The following is a 17,536-nucleotide window of genomic DNA, read 5'->3' on the forward strand; positions in this document are numbered from 1 at the left end:
AGCCAAAAGCATTTCAGGGCACAAAATATTTATTTTTTTAGGTATTAAATTACATGAAATTAATTCGGAAATTTCAAAAGGAAAGCATATATAATTGAAATTTTAGTGGATAATTCAATGAGATGAGTTACAATATTGACTGGCCAAGGCAGGATTCCATTGATAATATTGGTTGTTCATATGACAACTTAAATTATGAACATAGATCAAGTACTGCATCTAATGGTGGGAAGAGCAGAGAAAATAGCATATATGCTAACACTGCGTTATTCGAAGATCATTTTTCCCCAAGACTTTCGGAGGGTCTGAACTCAATGAGGTTTTCGGATATTGGGGATATGACAGAGGAAGAGTGGTAAGTTGAGAAGCAAACATTAGTTTCATCTAATATGTTATCTACTTATTATTATTATCATTATTATTTTAGGAATAAACAACAACAAAGACAAAACTCACAGAGATATGATGCTTTGTATATTGTAAGTGAGAAAGAAGAAGATATCATGAAGATGAAGGGCACTAAGGATAAGTTGAAATTCAAGGAGATTGGTAATGAATCAATAAAAACCAATAAAGATTCAATTTCAGACACTTCACTGGGATATATTTGTAGTTTGATATATAACTTCAGAAACAATAATACAATAAGAAGTAAACAGTCACAACTAACTTTATGGGAAATTATGAAACAGTTTTATTTGATTAACAATTTATTTTTTATACTTAAAGTCTTAAAAACTTTAATTTCAAGTAATAAGACTCATAGACTAAGTCAAGATATGGGATGGGTTTCTTTTATGTGCCTATTATCAACTTTCATGACCAGTATATTGGCATATTTAACGAGATCATTCATATTTTATCATCGTATTGCTGATAAATATACAAACAAGTTATTTTCACCTTTTTATGTTTATTGCCAAATAAGAAAAGTTGGTGACGAAATGCCTGAAGCTTTATTCATGCTGGAAAGAGTTAATTGGACTTATACTTTAATAATGCATATATTAGAAGACATTCCCCAATTATTTGCATCCTCAATTTTCTTATCATATTATGGAAATGATTTTTATGCATTCTTCATGATCACATGGAGTTCTTGTATGATCATTACAACTTCCATCAGAATGGGTATTTCTTATCCTCTTATTGGAACTTTAAGTCTTATTTTCTCTAGAAAACCTCCCGTTGATTCACCTACTTTGAATGAAGCAACCACAACAACACTGCATTTTCCTCTGTTTATGGCTGCAATCACTTTTATTTGGGCAGTTTCAGATAGTTTATGTCTATATTTCACTCATGGTTTCTGGACTATCCTTTTTTATTTTGGTCTAACAGCAAATATTCTTGCATCTACATTGTTTATATTATATTATGTACATCTTTCTAAGCAAGCATCAACATATACGCGCCAATTAAATTCACTTTATTTTACGGAAGACTTTAGCAGAATTCAATCAAGACATTTTTAAGTTTCAGTATATTTTAGAAAAACTGGTAAAGTTATTGCAAGACTCAAGCTGTTTTCTTTATTGTCAAAAATAGGCTAGCTAGGTTTTGAAATGAAAGTATGATGTGGTAATATTATGCAGAGATTAACTCATGTAACTTGCTTTTTTCTAATTGTGTGTGGATGGGTAATTAATGTATTTTGGCCTTTTGTTGAAGGAATAGGAATAAGAGACTTAGAAACTCATGGTGCTTCAAAAAATAGTCAAAAAGGTCCTTCTAATATTACATACTCTTGGTTTCTAGAAAATCCCAATGAGTTTGTAAAAGGAGAAAGTAGCAATAATGATACTAACTTAATAGGTACTTCGATACCATATAAAATTGAAGATGAAGATTATAAGTTAACTAAAGATACATCATATTATCAAAGAAAACATCATGATTTACTCTACTTAGATCAAGTTGGGATCTGGGTAAAGTTTCACGATTATGCTTCAAATGTTGATATATTAGTAGAAAGTACACAAACAAGAAATACTTTAACAGATTCTAGTCGCAAATATGGAAGATTGTTGGAGGATCAAATCAAAGGAAATCTAAGTAGAAATGGTTCAAATGAAGATCTTGGGTTGCACTCCTTAAGAAAAAATGGCAGGAAAGGTGGTTGGTGGTTATTTCATTCATTTTTCCAGGTAGTTTCAAAAGATTGGTTGCTTGGCTGGAACTTTATATGCAATTATTTTAAAGAATTCATACTGAAATGATTGGATATCTTTAAAAATAACAAGTTAAAAGGGTAAATATTTAATATTTTGAAGTGTATAGTTTATCTAAAGTACAGAGCTCATTGTTTGAGTGATGAACTTGAAGTCTTGGCGCTAATGGGAGAAGTAGGAAAGTCAGAACAGGAAATAAAAGATTTAACTTCTTTAGAAAATTAAAATCTTTTTATTAGACAGATTAGGATAACTATTTCAGATAAATGTTTATTAACACCCATAAATTCCAATAATATTTATGGAGATACGTGGCAGTGGCGATATGATTGGCGGGGCATAAGAGGAAAAGTTATAAAATAACTCAAAGCAGATAAGCCAAAGAGTTGTTAATTAAGAGCGGAAAGATTTACAATAAAAAGAAATAGAAATTTATGTTAGATGGTGGAATATTAGAATTAGGAAATGTTTTGATTCAGTTTAATTCCTTTAAATTTTTTAATGTCAAATTTGCATGTAAAATTTTTTTTTATCAAATAATTCAGTATCGATAATATATAAATTTATGCTTGGAATTTAGCCCAAAAGGCGCCAACCAGGCTTGCATGTCTCGTATTCGAGTATACTAAGGATAGTATATTATACTGGATATTGGGGGAATTAATAATATTAAAAAAGATAGGCGTATGGACAGAGAGGATACTGCACACCAATATTGTATATACAAAGAAATAACCCACTTTATTTAGTTGAATCTTAGATAGATTAATATTTTCGATATTTCTTAATTTTTTTTTTTTTAAAATTTGGAAGTGAAGCAAAACTTTTGTTAATTTGAGAGAAATCTGTTTATTGTTAACAATATATATAACTTAAAGATGACTGCAACTTTGGGAATTAACGGTTTCGGACGTATTGGTCGTTTAGTTTTGAGAGCCTGTATGGAAAGAAATGACATTACAGTAGTAGCAATAAATGATCCATTCATGGATGTTGAATATATGGCTTACCTCTTGAAGTATGATTCAGTTCATGGTAACTTCAATGGTACAGTTGAGGTATCAGGTAAGGATTTATGCATTAACGGTAAGGTAGTAAAGGTATTCCAAGCTAAGGACCCAGCAGAAATCCCATGGGGTGCTTCAGGTGCTCAGATTGTATGCGAGTCAACTGGTGTATTCACAACAGAGGAGAAGGCTTCATTGCATCTTAAAGGCGGTGCTAAGAAGGTCATTATCTCTGCTCCACCAAAGGACAACGTCCCAATGTATGTCATGGGAGTAAATAATACTGAATATGACCCATCAAAATTCAACGTTATCTCTAACGCTTCTTGCACAACAAACTGTCTTGCTCCTTTGGCTAAGATTATTAATGACAAGTTTGGAATTGTTGAAGGTTTGATGACAACTGTTCACTCTCTTACTGCTAATCAATTAACTGTTGATGGTCCAAGCAAGGGTGGCAAGGACTGGAGAGCAGGAAGATGCGCTGGAAACAACATTATTCCAGCAAGTACTGGAGCAGCTAAGGCCGTAGGGAAGGTCATCCCAGCTTTGAATGGAAAGCTCACAGGTATGGCCATCCGTGTCCCAACTCCAGATGTTTCTGTTGTTGATTTAACATGCAAGCTTGCAAAACCAGCCTCTATAGAGGAAATCTATCAAGCCGTTAAGGAAGCATCCAATGGTCCAATGAAGGGAATTATGGGCTACACAAGCGACGATGTCGTCTCAACCGATTTCATTGGTTGCAAGTATTCTTCTATCTTCGATAAGAATGCATGCATTGCACTCAATGATTCGTTTGTTAAACTCATTTCATGGTATGATAACGAATCTGGTTACTCAAACAGACTTGTCGATCTCGCCGTTTATGTTGCTTCAAGAGGTCTCTAAACTAGAACTTAAAGATAAGAACGGAGTAAAACTTTTCGATACATAAACTCTCAAATTGGCATCATTTTATTGGCAATTGTTTTGCAAACTTTCAATGTCAACATATTTTTCTCTGGCACAAGCTACCATCTACCTCAATCGGATTTAAACATAAATGCCAACTTTCCCTGCTTCAAATCATCCTCTACTACCACAGTTCTCTCGACTACTCGTGGGGAAATACTGATGTTAAATTATTGTTAGCGTTGAAAGTGGTTCTTTGAAAGTTCCGGGGAGTTAGCGAGTTGTGTGTAGATGAACATTTACTACCAAGACTTACTATCGCATGCAGTTTAATCGCCTTTGAAGATTTTCTTCATTATTAGTGTCAAATAGTTTATTTTTCTGTTAATCGAAATGTTAATTACTCAATTTCAATCTCAATTAGACCCCTTTTTCTCGAAAAATCGATCTGAGCTTTACTTCATTTAGTTTGATTCTTGGTAGCGAACTGTCCACATGAAATTAGTCAAGCATTACGTATATTGCTATTATGCCTTGCATGAATGGGGGGCAAAATAGTATTTTTTTATACCGATATGCAAGTGGAGTGCAAAGTAAATTACTAATTTGCATGTTTTTGGCGCCAAAGTTTGTGAAAAATTTCTGAATTTATTAATAATTTAGAATTATCATTTAATTTAAATTAATAAAGTTATTGGTAGAAATTAGTAAGTGTGATATAAGTATTAGTATAATTGAACGATCTGATTAATATTTCTGAGCAAGGTAAAGATAGAAAAGAAATAAATTAGAAATTTACGACTATAATATAAATATATATAATTTAATTAAAACAAAGCTAAAATGGAAGAGGAAAATCAAGCCAAGATGCTGTTTGATTTATATGAAGAATATTTTTTCCTTTCAAATTTAAAGCTGCTGGAGTTGGTTGATGATTTTCACAAATCTTTAGAAGATGGACTTGAAAATCACAGAAATCGACTAAAAATTGACAAATACTATTCCAATTACAAGCCTTTTAAAATGTTAGACTCTTGTGTTGATAGACTTCCAACTGGGAAGGAAAAAGGAGTGTATTATGCTATTGATATGGGTGGCACTAATTTACGATGTGTTAGAGTAAATTTACTTGGTAATGGCCAAAGTGAAACCAAATTTAAAAAGGTCAAATTTTCAGAAATGAAAGTATCTTCTACAGGGAAGGTTGTAAATGGTAACAAAATTTCCAAAATTGATCAAGAAGTCAATATTTTTGATAAAACTGTATCTTCAGAAACAATGTTTAATTCAATTGCAGTTTTCTTTAATGAGTTTTTGGATGAATGTGGCGACTTAAATGATTTGACCAATGGTAATAATGTAGGCAATCTCCCATTAGAAGTTGGCTTCACCTTTTCTTTTCCCATCGTGCAATCTAAAATTGCAAGCGCAAAACTAGTAATATGGACAAAAGAAATTGAAACAGGTAGATTAACTGATGATCCTGTTGAAGGAAAAGATATTGGTAATTTATTGAATTTAGCCTTTAAAAGAAATGGAATACCAGCTCAATGTAAATGCGTTTTAAATGATACAGTTGGAACCCTTATATCAGCAATGTATGATTTAAATATTAATAATTGTGACAATAACCACTCCTTAAAAGTTAATTTTCCAAATAATATATCTGAAAATCAACCATTAATTGGAATTGTGGTTGGAACTGGAGTAAATGCTTGCTACCTTGAACCAAATTCTTCAAATTTTGGTTATAAAGGAGTTATTATTAATACAGAATGTGGAGACTTTTATTCAACCAAATTACCCATAACTGATTGTGATTACTCCATGGATTGGTTTAGTGATAATAGAGGAGAACAAATATTTGAAAAAATGATTAGTGGAACTTATTTAGGAGAAATCTCTCGGTTATTAATTATTAATTTTTTAAAAAACAAAACTCCAGAGATTTTCTTCCAAAAGAATTCATTAAAAACTGAACATATTGCCAAAATTATTAGCCATTTCAATGATAATCATCAAAAATATAACCAAAACCATGATTTAAAGTCTATCGAAAATTATTTAAAAGAAACATTTTCTTCAAATTTTGATCATAATTCCACTTATATTATTGCAAAAATATCACAGATGGTACTCATGAGAGCAGCATCTCTTGTCTCAGCCATTATTGCTGCATTTTTCAAAAGGTTTAATAAGACACGGAATCAAATTACCATTGCCATAGATGGATCAGTTTGGACTAAAATACCCAAATTCCAAAAATACGTTAAAGATTCACTCTCATCTTTGATTCAAGAGAGCGGATATCTTGGCTCAATACATTTTTATGAATCAGATGATGGATCTGGAAGAGGTGCTGCTATTCTTGCTAGCACTACAGTCAATACGCATTAACCTTTTTATAGTCCATCCTACTTTTTTTAATTTCATTTCTGGTCATTTATTGTTTATACTTATTGTTCTTATTCATTGAAAATAATAGTAATTAATTCATCTTATTCAGATTTGTACATGCCAATGTTCATAGAAATAATTAAATTTTAGCGCGCGCGCCTCTATTTTATTTTATTTAGAATTTAAAGAATTTCAATATTTAATTTAAGGTTTTATTCTCAACATTTTTTTTTCTTAATTAATAAATACCTTTTGAAGTTTAAATAATCCATTTGTTTGAAGTTGGAATCCAGTTTTGGCAGATATTTCTGCATAGATCTTTTAGGTCATAATTAATTTTAATCTTTAATTAAAAGTATTTTTTATATGCAAATTTTTTTGAATCTTTATACAAATGCAGGAGGGTTCGAATAATGTTAGTACCAATCTGATGAACGATAATAAAACTGAGGAGGATGTGTTAGAGCAGCCAACATTTTTAACAAACCAAAGTCTTTTGAACGAAGAGCAGAGTATGGTTACAAACGTAGATCATGAACCATCATGGTTAATTTATCCATTGAAGAATTATGGAATTCGAGTTCAAGATAATAGTGACGAAATTCAATCAAGTATCCCAATTAATGAAATGAATGGGTTTAATGGAAAGGTTGATAACTTTTTAAAAGATGGAATTGGACGTAGCGTTGCTGCATTAATGCTTACTCATCGTTATTTATGTCCACATGTGGTTTTACTTCAGAATGATTTAACAAGTGAATGGATGCTTCCAAATTGTACTTATAAAGCCTGGGAAAATCCTCGCATAGTCTTAGCAAACTTTTTAAAGTCAATGTTCCTTACAAGTTCGAGCATTAATAGTAATACTAATAGCAGTGGAAGTAATAGTGGCAATAATAATAGCTCGACAAATAATAACAATATAAATAATGCTTGTTCTGATAATGCAGTAGAAGTTGGGGAATACTTGGGAACTTGGTGGAGAACTGAGTTTAATTATTCTCCTTTACCTTATTTACCTCCCCATTCAACAAGGCCCAAAGAAACAATAAGGATTTACCAGGTTATTCTTCCTCCAAAATTGCTATTTAAATTACCAAAGCACCATGTGTTAAAGAGCTTACCTCTGTTTGATTTGGACCCAAATATATTTGGAATAGCATGCGGTAGTATTCCCCAGCTTATTTCAAGATTTCAAATTCAATCAATGGTCCAGTCGGATAATTAGAATTTATATTGAAAAGTTATTTTATTATTAGTAAAAGAAATAGATTTTGCTACATAATATTTTATATTATTCTCTCTTTGATTGATTATGATAATAATCAATTTATTATTTTTATTAAATATATTAATAAATAATAAATAGTAGCAGGCTGAGGATAATGGTTATTCCAAATGTAGCCATTTTAAGAACAGATTCTGAATTGGATGATAATGAGATGAACATAGGTCCATATTTACTATGTTTTGCCAATGTGAAGCCCACCATTAGGTTATCCCTATCAAATATTGAGTAGTACTTTCGAATAAAGTTATTTCCAAGTACAAAAAGTGGACCTCTAGGAGCTGGAATATCAAGAGGGATATATCCAATGCTACAATAATGTTCTTGCGGGCCCCAATAATAGTTAAAAGCATTAAATGAAGGCCCTCCTTCATCAATTACGTAGTCTTGAGGATCCATATGCATTTCTATCTCATTTCCATGAATATCTTCTATCACATAAGTTATTCTAGGAGAAGATAGATATCTGTTACATTCTCCCTCCATGGGTATAACTTTGGTGATCTTTCTCATAAAACTACTTGGGGCTGTGGAGACAGATGAACCAGTATCTATAGCTGCCTTGCAGTCCCCGAAGCAATAGTTTGTGCTAACCCCATTAATCTTTATATCTTTAATCTTGATTTCCCAGTAATGAGACCCAGTAAGTCGATGCCAGGTTATTTTTTGACCACTTATTGTGTACTTAGGATCAGCAGCTCCAAAAGAAATTGAACCTGGAATACTTGAATCTCTGGAAATGTAGACTCCAAAAAGATTTCTTGGTAAAATGTTTCGTTCTTTAATATTCTCAACAATTGTTGGGATATTATTTTTTTTACTGTTCTTATCTGGAAATCCAAGTCCTACCAAACCATCGAATGGTAATTCAGCAAAAGGAGATGTACTTTCCTCAATAGCCATCCCGAAAGACTGGTCTTCTATCTTCAGCTTTCCAATATTTATGACTTCTTTACCAAACTTCAACACACAAGAACCCGTACCATATTGGATATATGTCTCCAATGATCCGTCCCCCAATTTTTGATAAGAGGTACTCAACTTTGGATCATACTTGTTGTGAGGCTCACAACCTTTATGCTTACATTCAATACTTGGAATCCATACACTGGAGCTTCCTGTATCAAAGATGACAACGAACTTTCTTGGAGGCGTTCCCACCTCAATTTTACCAAAATATTGACTATTTTGGTAATTTCTAAGATCCTGAGAGTCCATTGCCTCTGAATACTTACTCTTGGTAATCCACCTTGAAAAATAGTTGCCTTCTGAATATTTCATTCCTCCCTCAGATAGACTTAATTTTAACTCAACTTTTTGAGCATTTGAATTAAATAAGCCATTACTTAGTATAGCCTCCATTCCTAACTCTGCCCTAGTATTTGACCTAATCTTGTTTGATAATCCTTCACAAAAAGCTGATATTTTCAGCATCATTAAAATAAAAAACACTTGAAATACCATCTTGTATGTTGCACACTACTACGTTAAACTCTCTTATTTTATTTTGAATCTCATTAGTTCTTTACACTCTAATTTCTCTTTAATTAATGTTTGTTTCAGAGTAATTCCTACCTATATTGATGATTTGCAATTACTTTATTTTATTATTATTATATATACATGTAAATATTTACATATATATATATATATATAATATATATATTTTTTTTTGGTTTGAATTACATGTAATTATTGACTTTTCATGTTTTTTTATTTGCATGTAAACACCGGTACGTGGCCTCTAACAATAACCACGTAATAGGCGGTAAAAAAACCAGCAATTTGCCGCCAAACTACAGATAGCATGCTAATTTAAAATTTTGTAAGATTGCGGATTTTAAGGTGAATTAAAAGGAGGCAGGCTTTAATTTAAATAAGCTTCATGACAAAAAGTTGAGAAGAAAGAGGTTTTATTTTTATTGAATATTTGTGTGTGTCTTTTCTCTATTCAAAAGTATATTTGTCTTGAGAGAAAATTGAGATTATTCAGGAATAAAGTTGGTTTGTTTGAGGTATTTTGATAAATAAAAGGAATAAGGAGTGTATAATATTCTCAAAATTAGAATATCATATACGCACACAGGCATATTTGTTTATTTATTTACATATCAGAGTAAAGATGTCAGCAGTTAGACAAAAGGAATAGTAAGTTGAGTATTTTTGGGCAAAGCGGGTATATTCATAACATGAGATGAAGATTGATTTTTGAAGTAAATACGAGGTGGAATATAATAATATAGATCTCATAAGTTTCTTGGCTTTTGCTCAGATCAGCTATTGGATGGCAAAATTCTAACATTACTAATTCATTTTTAGCGATTTTCTGTTCAAATTAGTTCTTATTGGAGATAGTGGAGTCGGAAAATCTTGCCTATTATTGAGGTTTGCAGTAAGTTTTTACTTAAATTCAGGCAAATGTTCATTCTTTGCCTAAATTCTGTATTAGAGCATAAAGTAATTTTCTTTTACTTAACAGGATGATTCTTTTACTGACAGTTATATCACTACAATTGGTGTGGATTTCCGATTTAGAACTATCAAAATTGATGATAAAATAATAAAATTACAAATCTGGGATACCGCAGGACAAGAAAGGTTTAGAACCATTACTTCAGCATACTACAGAGGTGCTGATGGAGTAGTACTTGTATATGATACGACTTCAACTTCATCTTTTGACCACATTGACGAGTGGGTAACTGAAGTTAACCGTTATACAACCGACTCCACAAAAATCCTTATTGGAAACAAGTGCGATTTAACCTCACAGAAGATGGTTGACTTTGCTACTGGACAAAAAAAAGCTCAAGAGCTTCAAGTTGATTTCATGGAATCGAGCGCCAAAAATTCGACTAATGTCGAAGAATGCTTTGTAAACATAGCAAGAAAACTTCTAGAGAAAAAGCTAAAAAATGGAGAAACTTCATCCAAACCCATTAATTCCCAGAATATCTACTTAAACCAGCATGGAGATGGTGGTTTAATTTCAGGTGTACTTTCTTCTTGTTGTAAGTAATTTAAAATGATCCGTTAAATTTAGATGGCGCCAAATTCAAATAGAATAGTCTTGAATTTACAAGTTCATTGAATACCAAAGGATTGCCAATATTAGTAAATTTCTTTAAGTAAACTCATTTTTTCAAATAATTTCTGTTATATAATTGTATATAATGTACTAATATGGACTTCGTAGTAAAATTGCCAGTTGAATTGGATGCAGATGAGTCTCTTGTGAACAATAGGAAAAAGCTATTAGAGGAATGGGGATTGCCAGGAACATACGTAACTCTATGGTTGAAGGAGGAATTGGGAGAGGACTTGAAAACTCAAGATAATTTAAAGAAAATCTTTGAGAAGCTAGTCAAGTTAATTCATTCTATGTATATTTCAAGCATGACATTTAAAGATACATATTTGGCATTAGCATATAGTAGAGATGAGTACATTTCAAAAGTCAATTCAGGAAAGTTTCAGGTTGATCCTCCAAAGTCTTTATTTGAGATTTACACTCATAAGACTACTAATATTCCATCTTATAACCCCATTGTAATGATTAAGGCACTACTTGTTCTGAAAAGCATAATTAAGGATGAAATTTCCCAAGTTACCCAAAATGCTGAGAACTCTAATTTTCATATGGATAACTATCAATATCTATTAAACCAGTGCCTTTCTTTTGTTATGTCATCCTTAGAAAATATTTGCAAACCTTCTCTACAAGATGTTTCCAATTTAGATATTGATGTTGATTCAACATATTTAGACGATATTATTCAAAGTCTTTCTGGGGGAGAACAATCAAAGTATCCTATTATACTTAGAAAACTTGGAGTAGGAACTCATCCTACTCATGGAAGAGGATTCTACTCTACAGAGAAAATTGAAGCTGATACAAATATTGTCGAAATTTCTTTGTATCATGCACTTTCATTTTACAATGCAATATACTCTGAAGATTTTGGATATATTGCAAGATTTCTATCTAACCCAACGCAGTACATTCTTGAAATGAAATCAATCATCTCTGAAACTTCAAATTTATTCGATGACTCTAACCAAAACATTATGTATGAACCAATTGACAGCGACTCCATTCTACTTCTTTTTACTATATTTCAAGTTTTTCAAGGAGAAAAATCAAAGTGGAATAAAGTCATTTCTATGTGGCAAAATCCATTGCATGCATGCAACCAAAACATGTATATGGCGCCAAAAGAAGTTAGAGATTTCTTATCCCATGGCGGAAATGACTTTGGGAGTCGAATTTCTAATAGTATTGATGAACTTTATAGTTTAATCAAACATGTATATTTTCTTCTGGATACTGTACAGGAGGAAGCAAAAAGGTTAAGTGATAAGCTTGGAGATAAAAAATTATCAGAATCTATCCGGTTTTTTAAGGATTTGGATTATAAGGCCATATTCACATGGAGGAGATTTAACCAAATTAAGTACGTATTGGATACTAGATCATTCAGCATAAAGTGGTGGCCTTTAAACGAAAAATTCTATAAACACGAAAAGTTAGGAGATAAAAGTAGTTTAAAAATGGTTAATAACTTTTCCGACAATAACAACCTTGAGCTCATTAGCATACCAGTTACAGATTTTTCCTTAAATGGTGAATCTAAGAATTTGGTATTGCCTGTACCTATTGATGGAATACGTACAATATTACCAGTTGCTGATATGTTTAATCATTCTCATTTGGCACAATGCTCGTCTCCATTATTGGACTTTGAGAATAATATGATTTCTATTAAGAATGAGGTAGAAATTCCAATTCATTCTGAGGTATATATTAGATATGGAATTTTATCAAGCAGTGAATGCTTATTTGGATATGGTTTTATCCCTAAAACTGAGCCTGTTTCTGGTTTATTTGACACTTTAACAATAAACTTGGAGCCTGAAGATGACGACCCATTATATAAGATGAAGATGTTAGTCCTTAAACATTCTAATATTCCAACTGATCACATATTTTCAAAGCTATCTTTGGAAAAACTTACAAACGAAGATCTACTATTTAAATGTATAGATGTAGTTACATCCAATGATCCAATCTCTACTCTGAAAAACTGGGATAAAAAAGGAGGAGAACCTAATAAATACTCCAATATTAATTACATGCAAATAGTATATGAAATTCTAGAAAGCTTATTAAAACCTTGTATAGAACATCATAATATGCTCCAAAGCTACAAATCTTCTCCAACTGATTTGAGACCTTTTTGGTTCCAAGATTGGGGAGAAAGAGCAATATCATATTATTCAAGTCAAATAGATTTAATAAAACTCTCTCTTGAAAAGTTTAAAAAGAGGAAAAGAAGTTAAATATTGAAATCAAAATAACAAAACACTTTTAGATTACATTCATTAGAACTTAGAATAACTATCTTTATACTAGAATCTGTTCTATTTGATCTTTTAGCTCAGTAATCTGAGAAGACAAGCTGGATCCATCCTTAGATGTAATCGCTGCTGCTATAACTGGTCTAGATACTCCACAAGCACGACCCAAAGCTACCTTTGATCGGACAAAAACATAAGGAGTATTCTTATCTTCACAAACTAATGGGAGATGAAGAAGAATCTCCAAAGGCTCAGCATCTGCAGCAAGTAAAACTATCTCAGCTATACCCCTATTTAAAGCCTTTGTTGCTTCATTTGCTCCCTTTCTTAGTTGCTTATAGTTACAAGCTTGCTGTACCAAGTTAATAATCTTGTTGTTCAAGTCTGGGGAGGCTAATGGAAATGCCTTAGGGTTAAAACCTGTATCTTCACTTGCCTCGTTTTGGCTCATCGGCAAATATTTACTTTGATGAAAAATCCGATTCAAATTTTCTTATGTCAAACTAGACTTAATTTATTTTCAATCTAGTTTCGCTCCTTTATTATTTTTACCCGGTAATTTTCAATTTTTCTATTAACGAATTTATTTGGATAGAAAACTTATCCTTTAGTCACTATTTACTATTATCCAACTATTCATTTAATAATTAATTCTGCCATATTTGGCGCCAATATTGGCGCTACGTGTTCCCTTTATTAATTATAAAATACCTGATTTAACTGATGAAGTTTTAAATTGCTATTTTCACAATTACTCAAGTTTTACCAAATAGAATTCTTGTGTTTTCTCTCTAAAATCTAAGGGGTTTCTTATCACTCTCAACTTCACCACTTGTTTTTTTCCCGTTATATTACTGACTCATCTTCTGTTTATTTTACAAATTTGTTTTTATGTATTTAGAATTAATGTTTTGGCGGGAAACTGATTTTTTTTTCATTATAAGTAAATTAGAATTTCTTCAAATAAGTAAGAGTAAAGGAATTGGAAGGAAGTAGGCTAACTTAGTTACCAAAAGAGGGAAAAATTGGGGAAGAATTTTGGTATAATTTGTGATAAATGAAGGAGTCGGGAAAGATAGACAAGAAGGATTAACGACTTTTGAAAAGTAAACAATGATATATAATAGCCAGGAATGTAAAGAAGAGTTGAATGAGGGTGAAAGTTCTTGTGAACAATTAAGTGTGGGTACCGAAAAAGACAATGAAATGAAGATAGATGAAATTGTTAACAAACATGAAAAAAGTGTCGAGTCAGAATTGGAAATTAGTAGTGATGAGGAAACTCCAAAGAACATTGTTAAAGAATCGGAAAAATATTTGAAAAGAGAATTAGACATGCATCATAGAGTAGCAGACAAGATGAAAGAAAGTGTGGGGGGTGAAAAAGGAACTAAGTCCAGACTACAACTTTTACTTGATCAAAGTGAATCCTATACAAGCTTTATATTAGCAAGGTCTTTAAATCCAATCAAGTATACTAATGAAAACGACCAAACTGAAGAAATTGGTGAAAAAGCACCCAAAAAACGAAAATCTTCTGCTCATGATCATTTTATGAATAAAGATGACGATATTGAGCTCTTTAGAGAAACTGAGGAAGAAATATATGGGTACCGTCCACATACTAGATTACAAGTACAACCAGCTTGTATTCAAAATGGAGTGTTGAAACCGTATCAATTGGAAGGTTTAAATTGGCTTATTAACTTATACGAGGGAGGACTCAATGGGATATTAGCTGATGAAATGGGACTTGGTAAAACTTTTCAATCAATCTCCTTATTAGCTTATCTTCGTGAATATCGTGATATTAAAGGTCTGCATCTTGTTTTGTCTCCAAAAAGTACTCTAGGAAACTGGATGAATGAAATCGCAAGATTTTGTCCAAGTATTAAAGCTGTCAAGTTTTTAGGAAATGGACAAGAAAGGTCAGATTTAATTGATAATGAATTAAAAAATATTGATCAAAGAGATCTTGAAAATGGTACCTGTGATGTTATTGTCACATCTTACGAAATGCTTCTTAAAGAGAGAACTTGGTTTTTGCGAAGAAACTTCCATTCTGTAATAATTGATGAGGCACATAGAATTAAAAATGCTAATTCCAAGTTAAGCCAAACTGTAAGACAATTAAATACTCGATTTAGGCTACTATTAACCGGTACCCCTCTTCAAAATAGTCTTAGAGAACTTTGGTCACTCTTAAACTTTCTTTATCCTGAAATCTTCTCGAGCTCTGAAGAGTTTGAGGCTCTGTTTGAGGCTCAAACTGGAGAAGAAGAACAGTCAATTATTGCCAGATTTCATCGAATTCTGCGTCCTTTCATGCTTAGAAGGGTCAAATCTGAAGTAGAAATTGATATTCCTCCTAAAAAGGAAATCCTTCTATATGTACCTCTTACAAATATGCAAAGAAGGTTATACAAAGATCTTCTTTCTAAAAATGTTGATGCTTTGCAAGAAAAAGAAGGTGGAGGTAAGCTTAGACTCATTAATCTTGCAATGCAGCTTAGAAAGGCCTGTAACCATCCATATCTCTTTGATGGTTATGAAGATAAATCTGTAGATCCTTTTGGTGAACATGTTGTTGAGAATTCTGGTAAAATGGTCTTAATGGACCGTCTTATTAAGAAATTGGTATCTGGAGGGAGCAGAATCTTAATATTCAGCCAAATGGCTCGTGTATTGGATATTCTCGAGGATTATTGCCATATGAGAGGTTTTCCTTATTGTAGGATTGATGGAAATACTTCTGGTGATGATAGAGATCGACAGATTTCTGAATTTAACAAACCAAATAGTGAAAAGCTTGTTTTTCTACTTTCCACTAGAGCTGGAGGATTAGGTATCAATTTGGCTACTGCTGATATTGTTATTCTTTATGATTCTGATTGGAACCCTCAAGCAGATCTTCAAGCTATGGATAGAGCTCATAGAATTGGTCAAAAAAAACCTGTATTTGTATTTCGACTTTGCCACGAACATACTATTGAAGAAAAGATTATAGAAAGAGCAAATCTTAAGCTTCAACTGGATTTTGCTATTATTCAGCAAGGTAGACTTAAAGGACAAAGCTCAGCTCAGAGTTCTGGATTAGAGAATAGTGCATTATCTAAGAATGAACTTATGACAATGATTCAATATGGAGCAAATGAAATTCTTAAAACAACTAATGTTAATATTACTGAAGAAGATATTGAAGCAATTATATCAGGAGGAGAAAAGAAAACTGAATCTCTACAGATGAAGATTCAGAAACATATTCAAGGATCTCTTATGAACTTTAGTTTGAATGGGAGTCAGTCTGGAGGAAAAGGAGATTCTGATAAGATTATTAATACTGGATCAACGAATACAAACTCTTTGTATGAGTTTGAAGGAATTGATTATAATGAAGTTCAAAAACAACAAGATAGACAAGCTTGGGGGAAGATTAGTATTGAAAAGATTGATCAGGAACGTGAGGAAAGACGTAGAGGAAGGTTGGAAAATTATACCTTAAAGCTTATCCAAAAGTATATTAATAGACAAAACTCTGCAAGAGGGATAGATAAGTTACCACCAATGCATGATTGGCAATTTTATGATAAAAAGAGGATTATGGAACTTCACAAAAGAGAATCTAGGTATGTGGGAGAATTACATGCAGGATTAATCAAACTTTCACAGACAAGTACTATTCCATTTATTGATGAGAATTCCTTGTTGATTCCAATTGAGGAGATTCCAATGGATAAACAAATAGAAGATATTTCTCCAGAAGAGAAGGAAGAGAAAAGAAATTTGCTTCAGAAAGGCTTTAAACTTTGGACAAGAAGAGAGTTTAACTTGCTTTTAAGATGTTTGGAGACTAATGGAGTAGAGAACTTGGACAAAGTTGAGCAAGTTTTACCAAATAAGGATAAGAATGAGATTAAAGATTATGTTGAGACATTATTGAAGAAGGGTCCAGAAGAATTAGCTGACTGGAATAGATACTTTAAGAGAATTCAGTCTTCAAAAGATGATCAAAAGAAGAGAGATGAATTGAATGCAGTAATAAAAAGCAAGCTCTCAGTCTTGAATGACCCTTGGAGAGACTTAGATCTTGAGAGCCTTAATATTTATAGCAAACAAACAAAGAATATGACATATAATCAGATTGAAGATAGGTATCTGATTAACTATACCTACCAATATGGTTATGGAAGTTGGGATCAGATCCTATCTGCAATAAAGAATGATCATATATTTAGTTTCGATTGGTTTATCAAGACAAGAAGTTCAAATGATATTTACAGGAGAGTAGACTTTTTAATTAAAGCTTTTAAAAAACGAGATTTAAATAATATTAATACTAATGCTAATTCTAATATAGATGCAAATTCGAGCACTGGTACCAGTACTTTAAATGGTGTTGACTTCAATAAAGATGGTGATTA

General features: G+C 32.0%; 11 protein-coding genes across 11 annotated transcripts; 9 read left to right on the forward strand and 2 right to left on the reverse strand.

The window, feature by feature from the left end:
* The first annotated feature begins 122 nt into the window (after positions 1–122).
* On the forward strand, positions 123–359 carry Chro.60431 (hypothetical protein). The annotated part of the gene is made up of 1 exon (XM_661911.1): positions 123–359. The coding sequence occupies one exon, from the start codon at positions 123–125 to the stop codon at positions 357–359; it is 237 nt and encodes a 78-aa protein (XP_667003.1).
* Positions 360–389: 30 nt separating this feature from the next.
* Positions 390–1,475, forward strand: Chro.60432 (insulin-degrading enzyme). Its single annotated transcript, XM_661912.1, has 1 exon — positions 390–1,475. The coding sequence occupies one exon, from the start codon at positions 390–392 to the stop codon at positions 1,473–1,475; it is 1,086 nt and encodes a 361-aa protein (XP_667004.1).
* Positions 1,476–1,589: 114 nt separating this feature from the next.
* Positions 1,590–2,219, forward strand: Chro.60433 (transmembrane protein). Its single annotated transcript, XM_661913.1, has 1 exon — positions 1,590–2,219. The coding sequence occupies one exon, from the start codon at positions 1,590–1,592 to the stop codon at positions 2,217–2,219; it is 630 nt and encodes a 209-aa protein (XP_667005.1).
* An 830-nt stretch (positions 2,220–3,049) lies between these two features.
* Chro.60434 (glyceraldehyde-3-phosphate dehydrogenase) lies at positions 3,050–4,069 on the forward strand. The annotated part of the gene is made up of 1 exon (XM_661914.1): positions 3,050–4,069. The coding sequence occupies one exon, from the start codon at positions 3,050–3,052 to the stop codon at positions 4,067–4,069; it is 1,020 nt and encodes a 339-aa protein (XP_667006.1).
* Positions 4,070–4,915: 846 nt separating this feature from the next.
* On the forward strand, positions 4,916–6,469 carry Chro.60435 (hexokinase i). Its single annotated transcript, XM_661915.1, has 1 exon — positions 4,916–6,469. The coding sequence occupies one exon, from the start codon at positions 4,916–4,918 to the stop codon at positions 6,467–6,469; it is 1,554 nt and encodes a 517-aa protein (XP_667007.1).
* Positions 6,470–6,863: 394 nt separating this feature from the next.
* On the forward strand, positions 6,864–7,697 carry Chro.60436 (hypothetical protein). The annotated part of the gene is made up of 1 exon (XM_661916.1): positions 6,864–7,697. One exon carries the CDS (start codon positions 6,864–6,866, stop codon positions 7,695–7,697), a length of 834 nt encoding a protein of 277 aa, XP_667008.1.
* A 123-nt stretch (positions 7,698–7,820) lies between these two features.
* Chro.60437 (aspartyl protease precursor) lies at positions 7,821–9,221 on the reverse strand. Its single annotated transcript, XM_661917.1, has 1 exon — positions 7,821–9,221. One exon carries the CDS (start codon positions 9,219–9,221, stop codon positions 7,821–7,823), a length of 1,401 nt encoding a protein of 466 aa, XP_667009.1.
* Positions 9,222–10,533: 1,312 nt separating this feature from the next.
* Chro.60438 (rab1a protein) lies at positions 10,534–10,776 on the forward strand. The annotated part of the gene is made up of 1 exon (XM_661918.1): positions 10,534–10,776. One exon carries the CDS (start codon positions 10,534–10,536, stop codon positions 10,774–10,776), a length of 243 nt encoding a protein of 80 aa, XP_667010.1.
* A 164-nt stretch (positions 10,777–10,940) lies between these two features.
* Chro.60439 (hypothetical protein) lies at positions 10,941–13,097 on the forward strand. Its single annotated transcript, XM_661919.1, has 1 exon — positions 10,941–13,097. One exon carries the CDS (start codon positions 10,941–10,943, stop codon positions 13,095–13,097), a length of 2,157 nt encoding a protein of 718 aa, XP_667011.1.
* Positions 13,098–13,161: 64 nt separating this feature from the next.
* Chro.60440 (ribosomal protein L7A) lies at positions 13,162–13,566 on the reverse strand. The annotated part of the gene is made up of 1 exon (XM_661920.1): positions 13,162–13,566. One exon carries the CDS (start codon positions 13,564–13,566, stop codon positions 13,162–13,164), a length of 405 nt encoding a protein of 134 aa, XP_667012.1.
* Positions 13,567–14,228: 662 nt separating this feature from the next.
* On the forward strand, positions 14,229–17,536 carry Chro.60441 (hypothetical protein; the record flags this gene model as incomplete). The annotated part of the gene is made up of 1 exon (XM_661921.1): positions 14,229–17,536. A coding segment is annotated over one exon (3,308 nt), but the record flags the coding sequence as incomplete, so codon positions are not given.

Source organism: Cryptosporidium hominis (assembly GCF_000006425.1).
Source record: "Cryptosporidium hominis TU502 chromosome 6 CHRO016141, whole genome shotgun sequence".
NCBI classification, from domain to species: domain Eukaryota; phylum Apicomplexa; class Conoidasida; order Eucoccidiorida; family Cryptosporidiidae; genus Cryptosporidium; species Cryptosporidium hominis.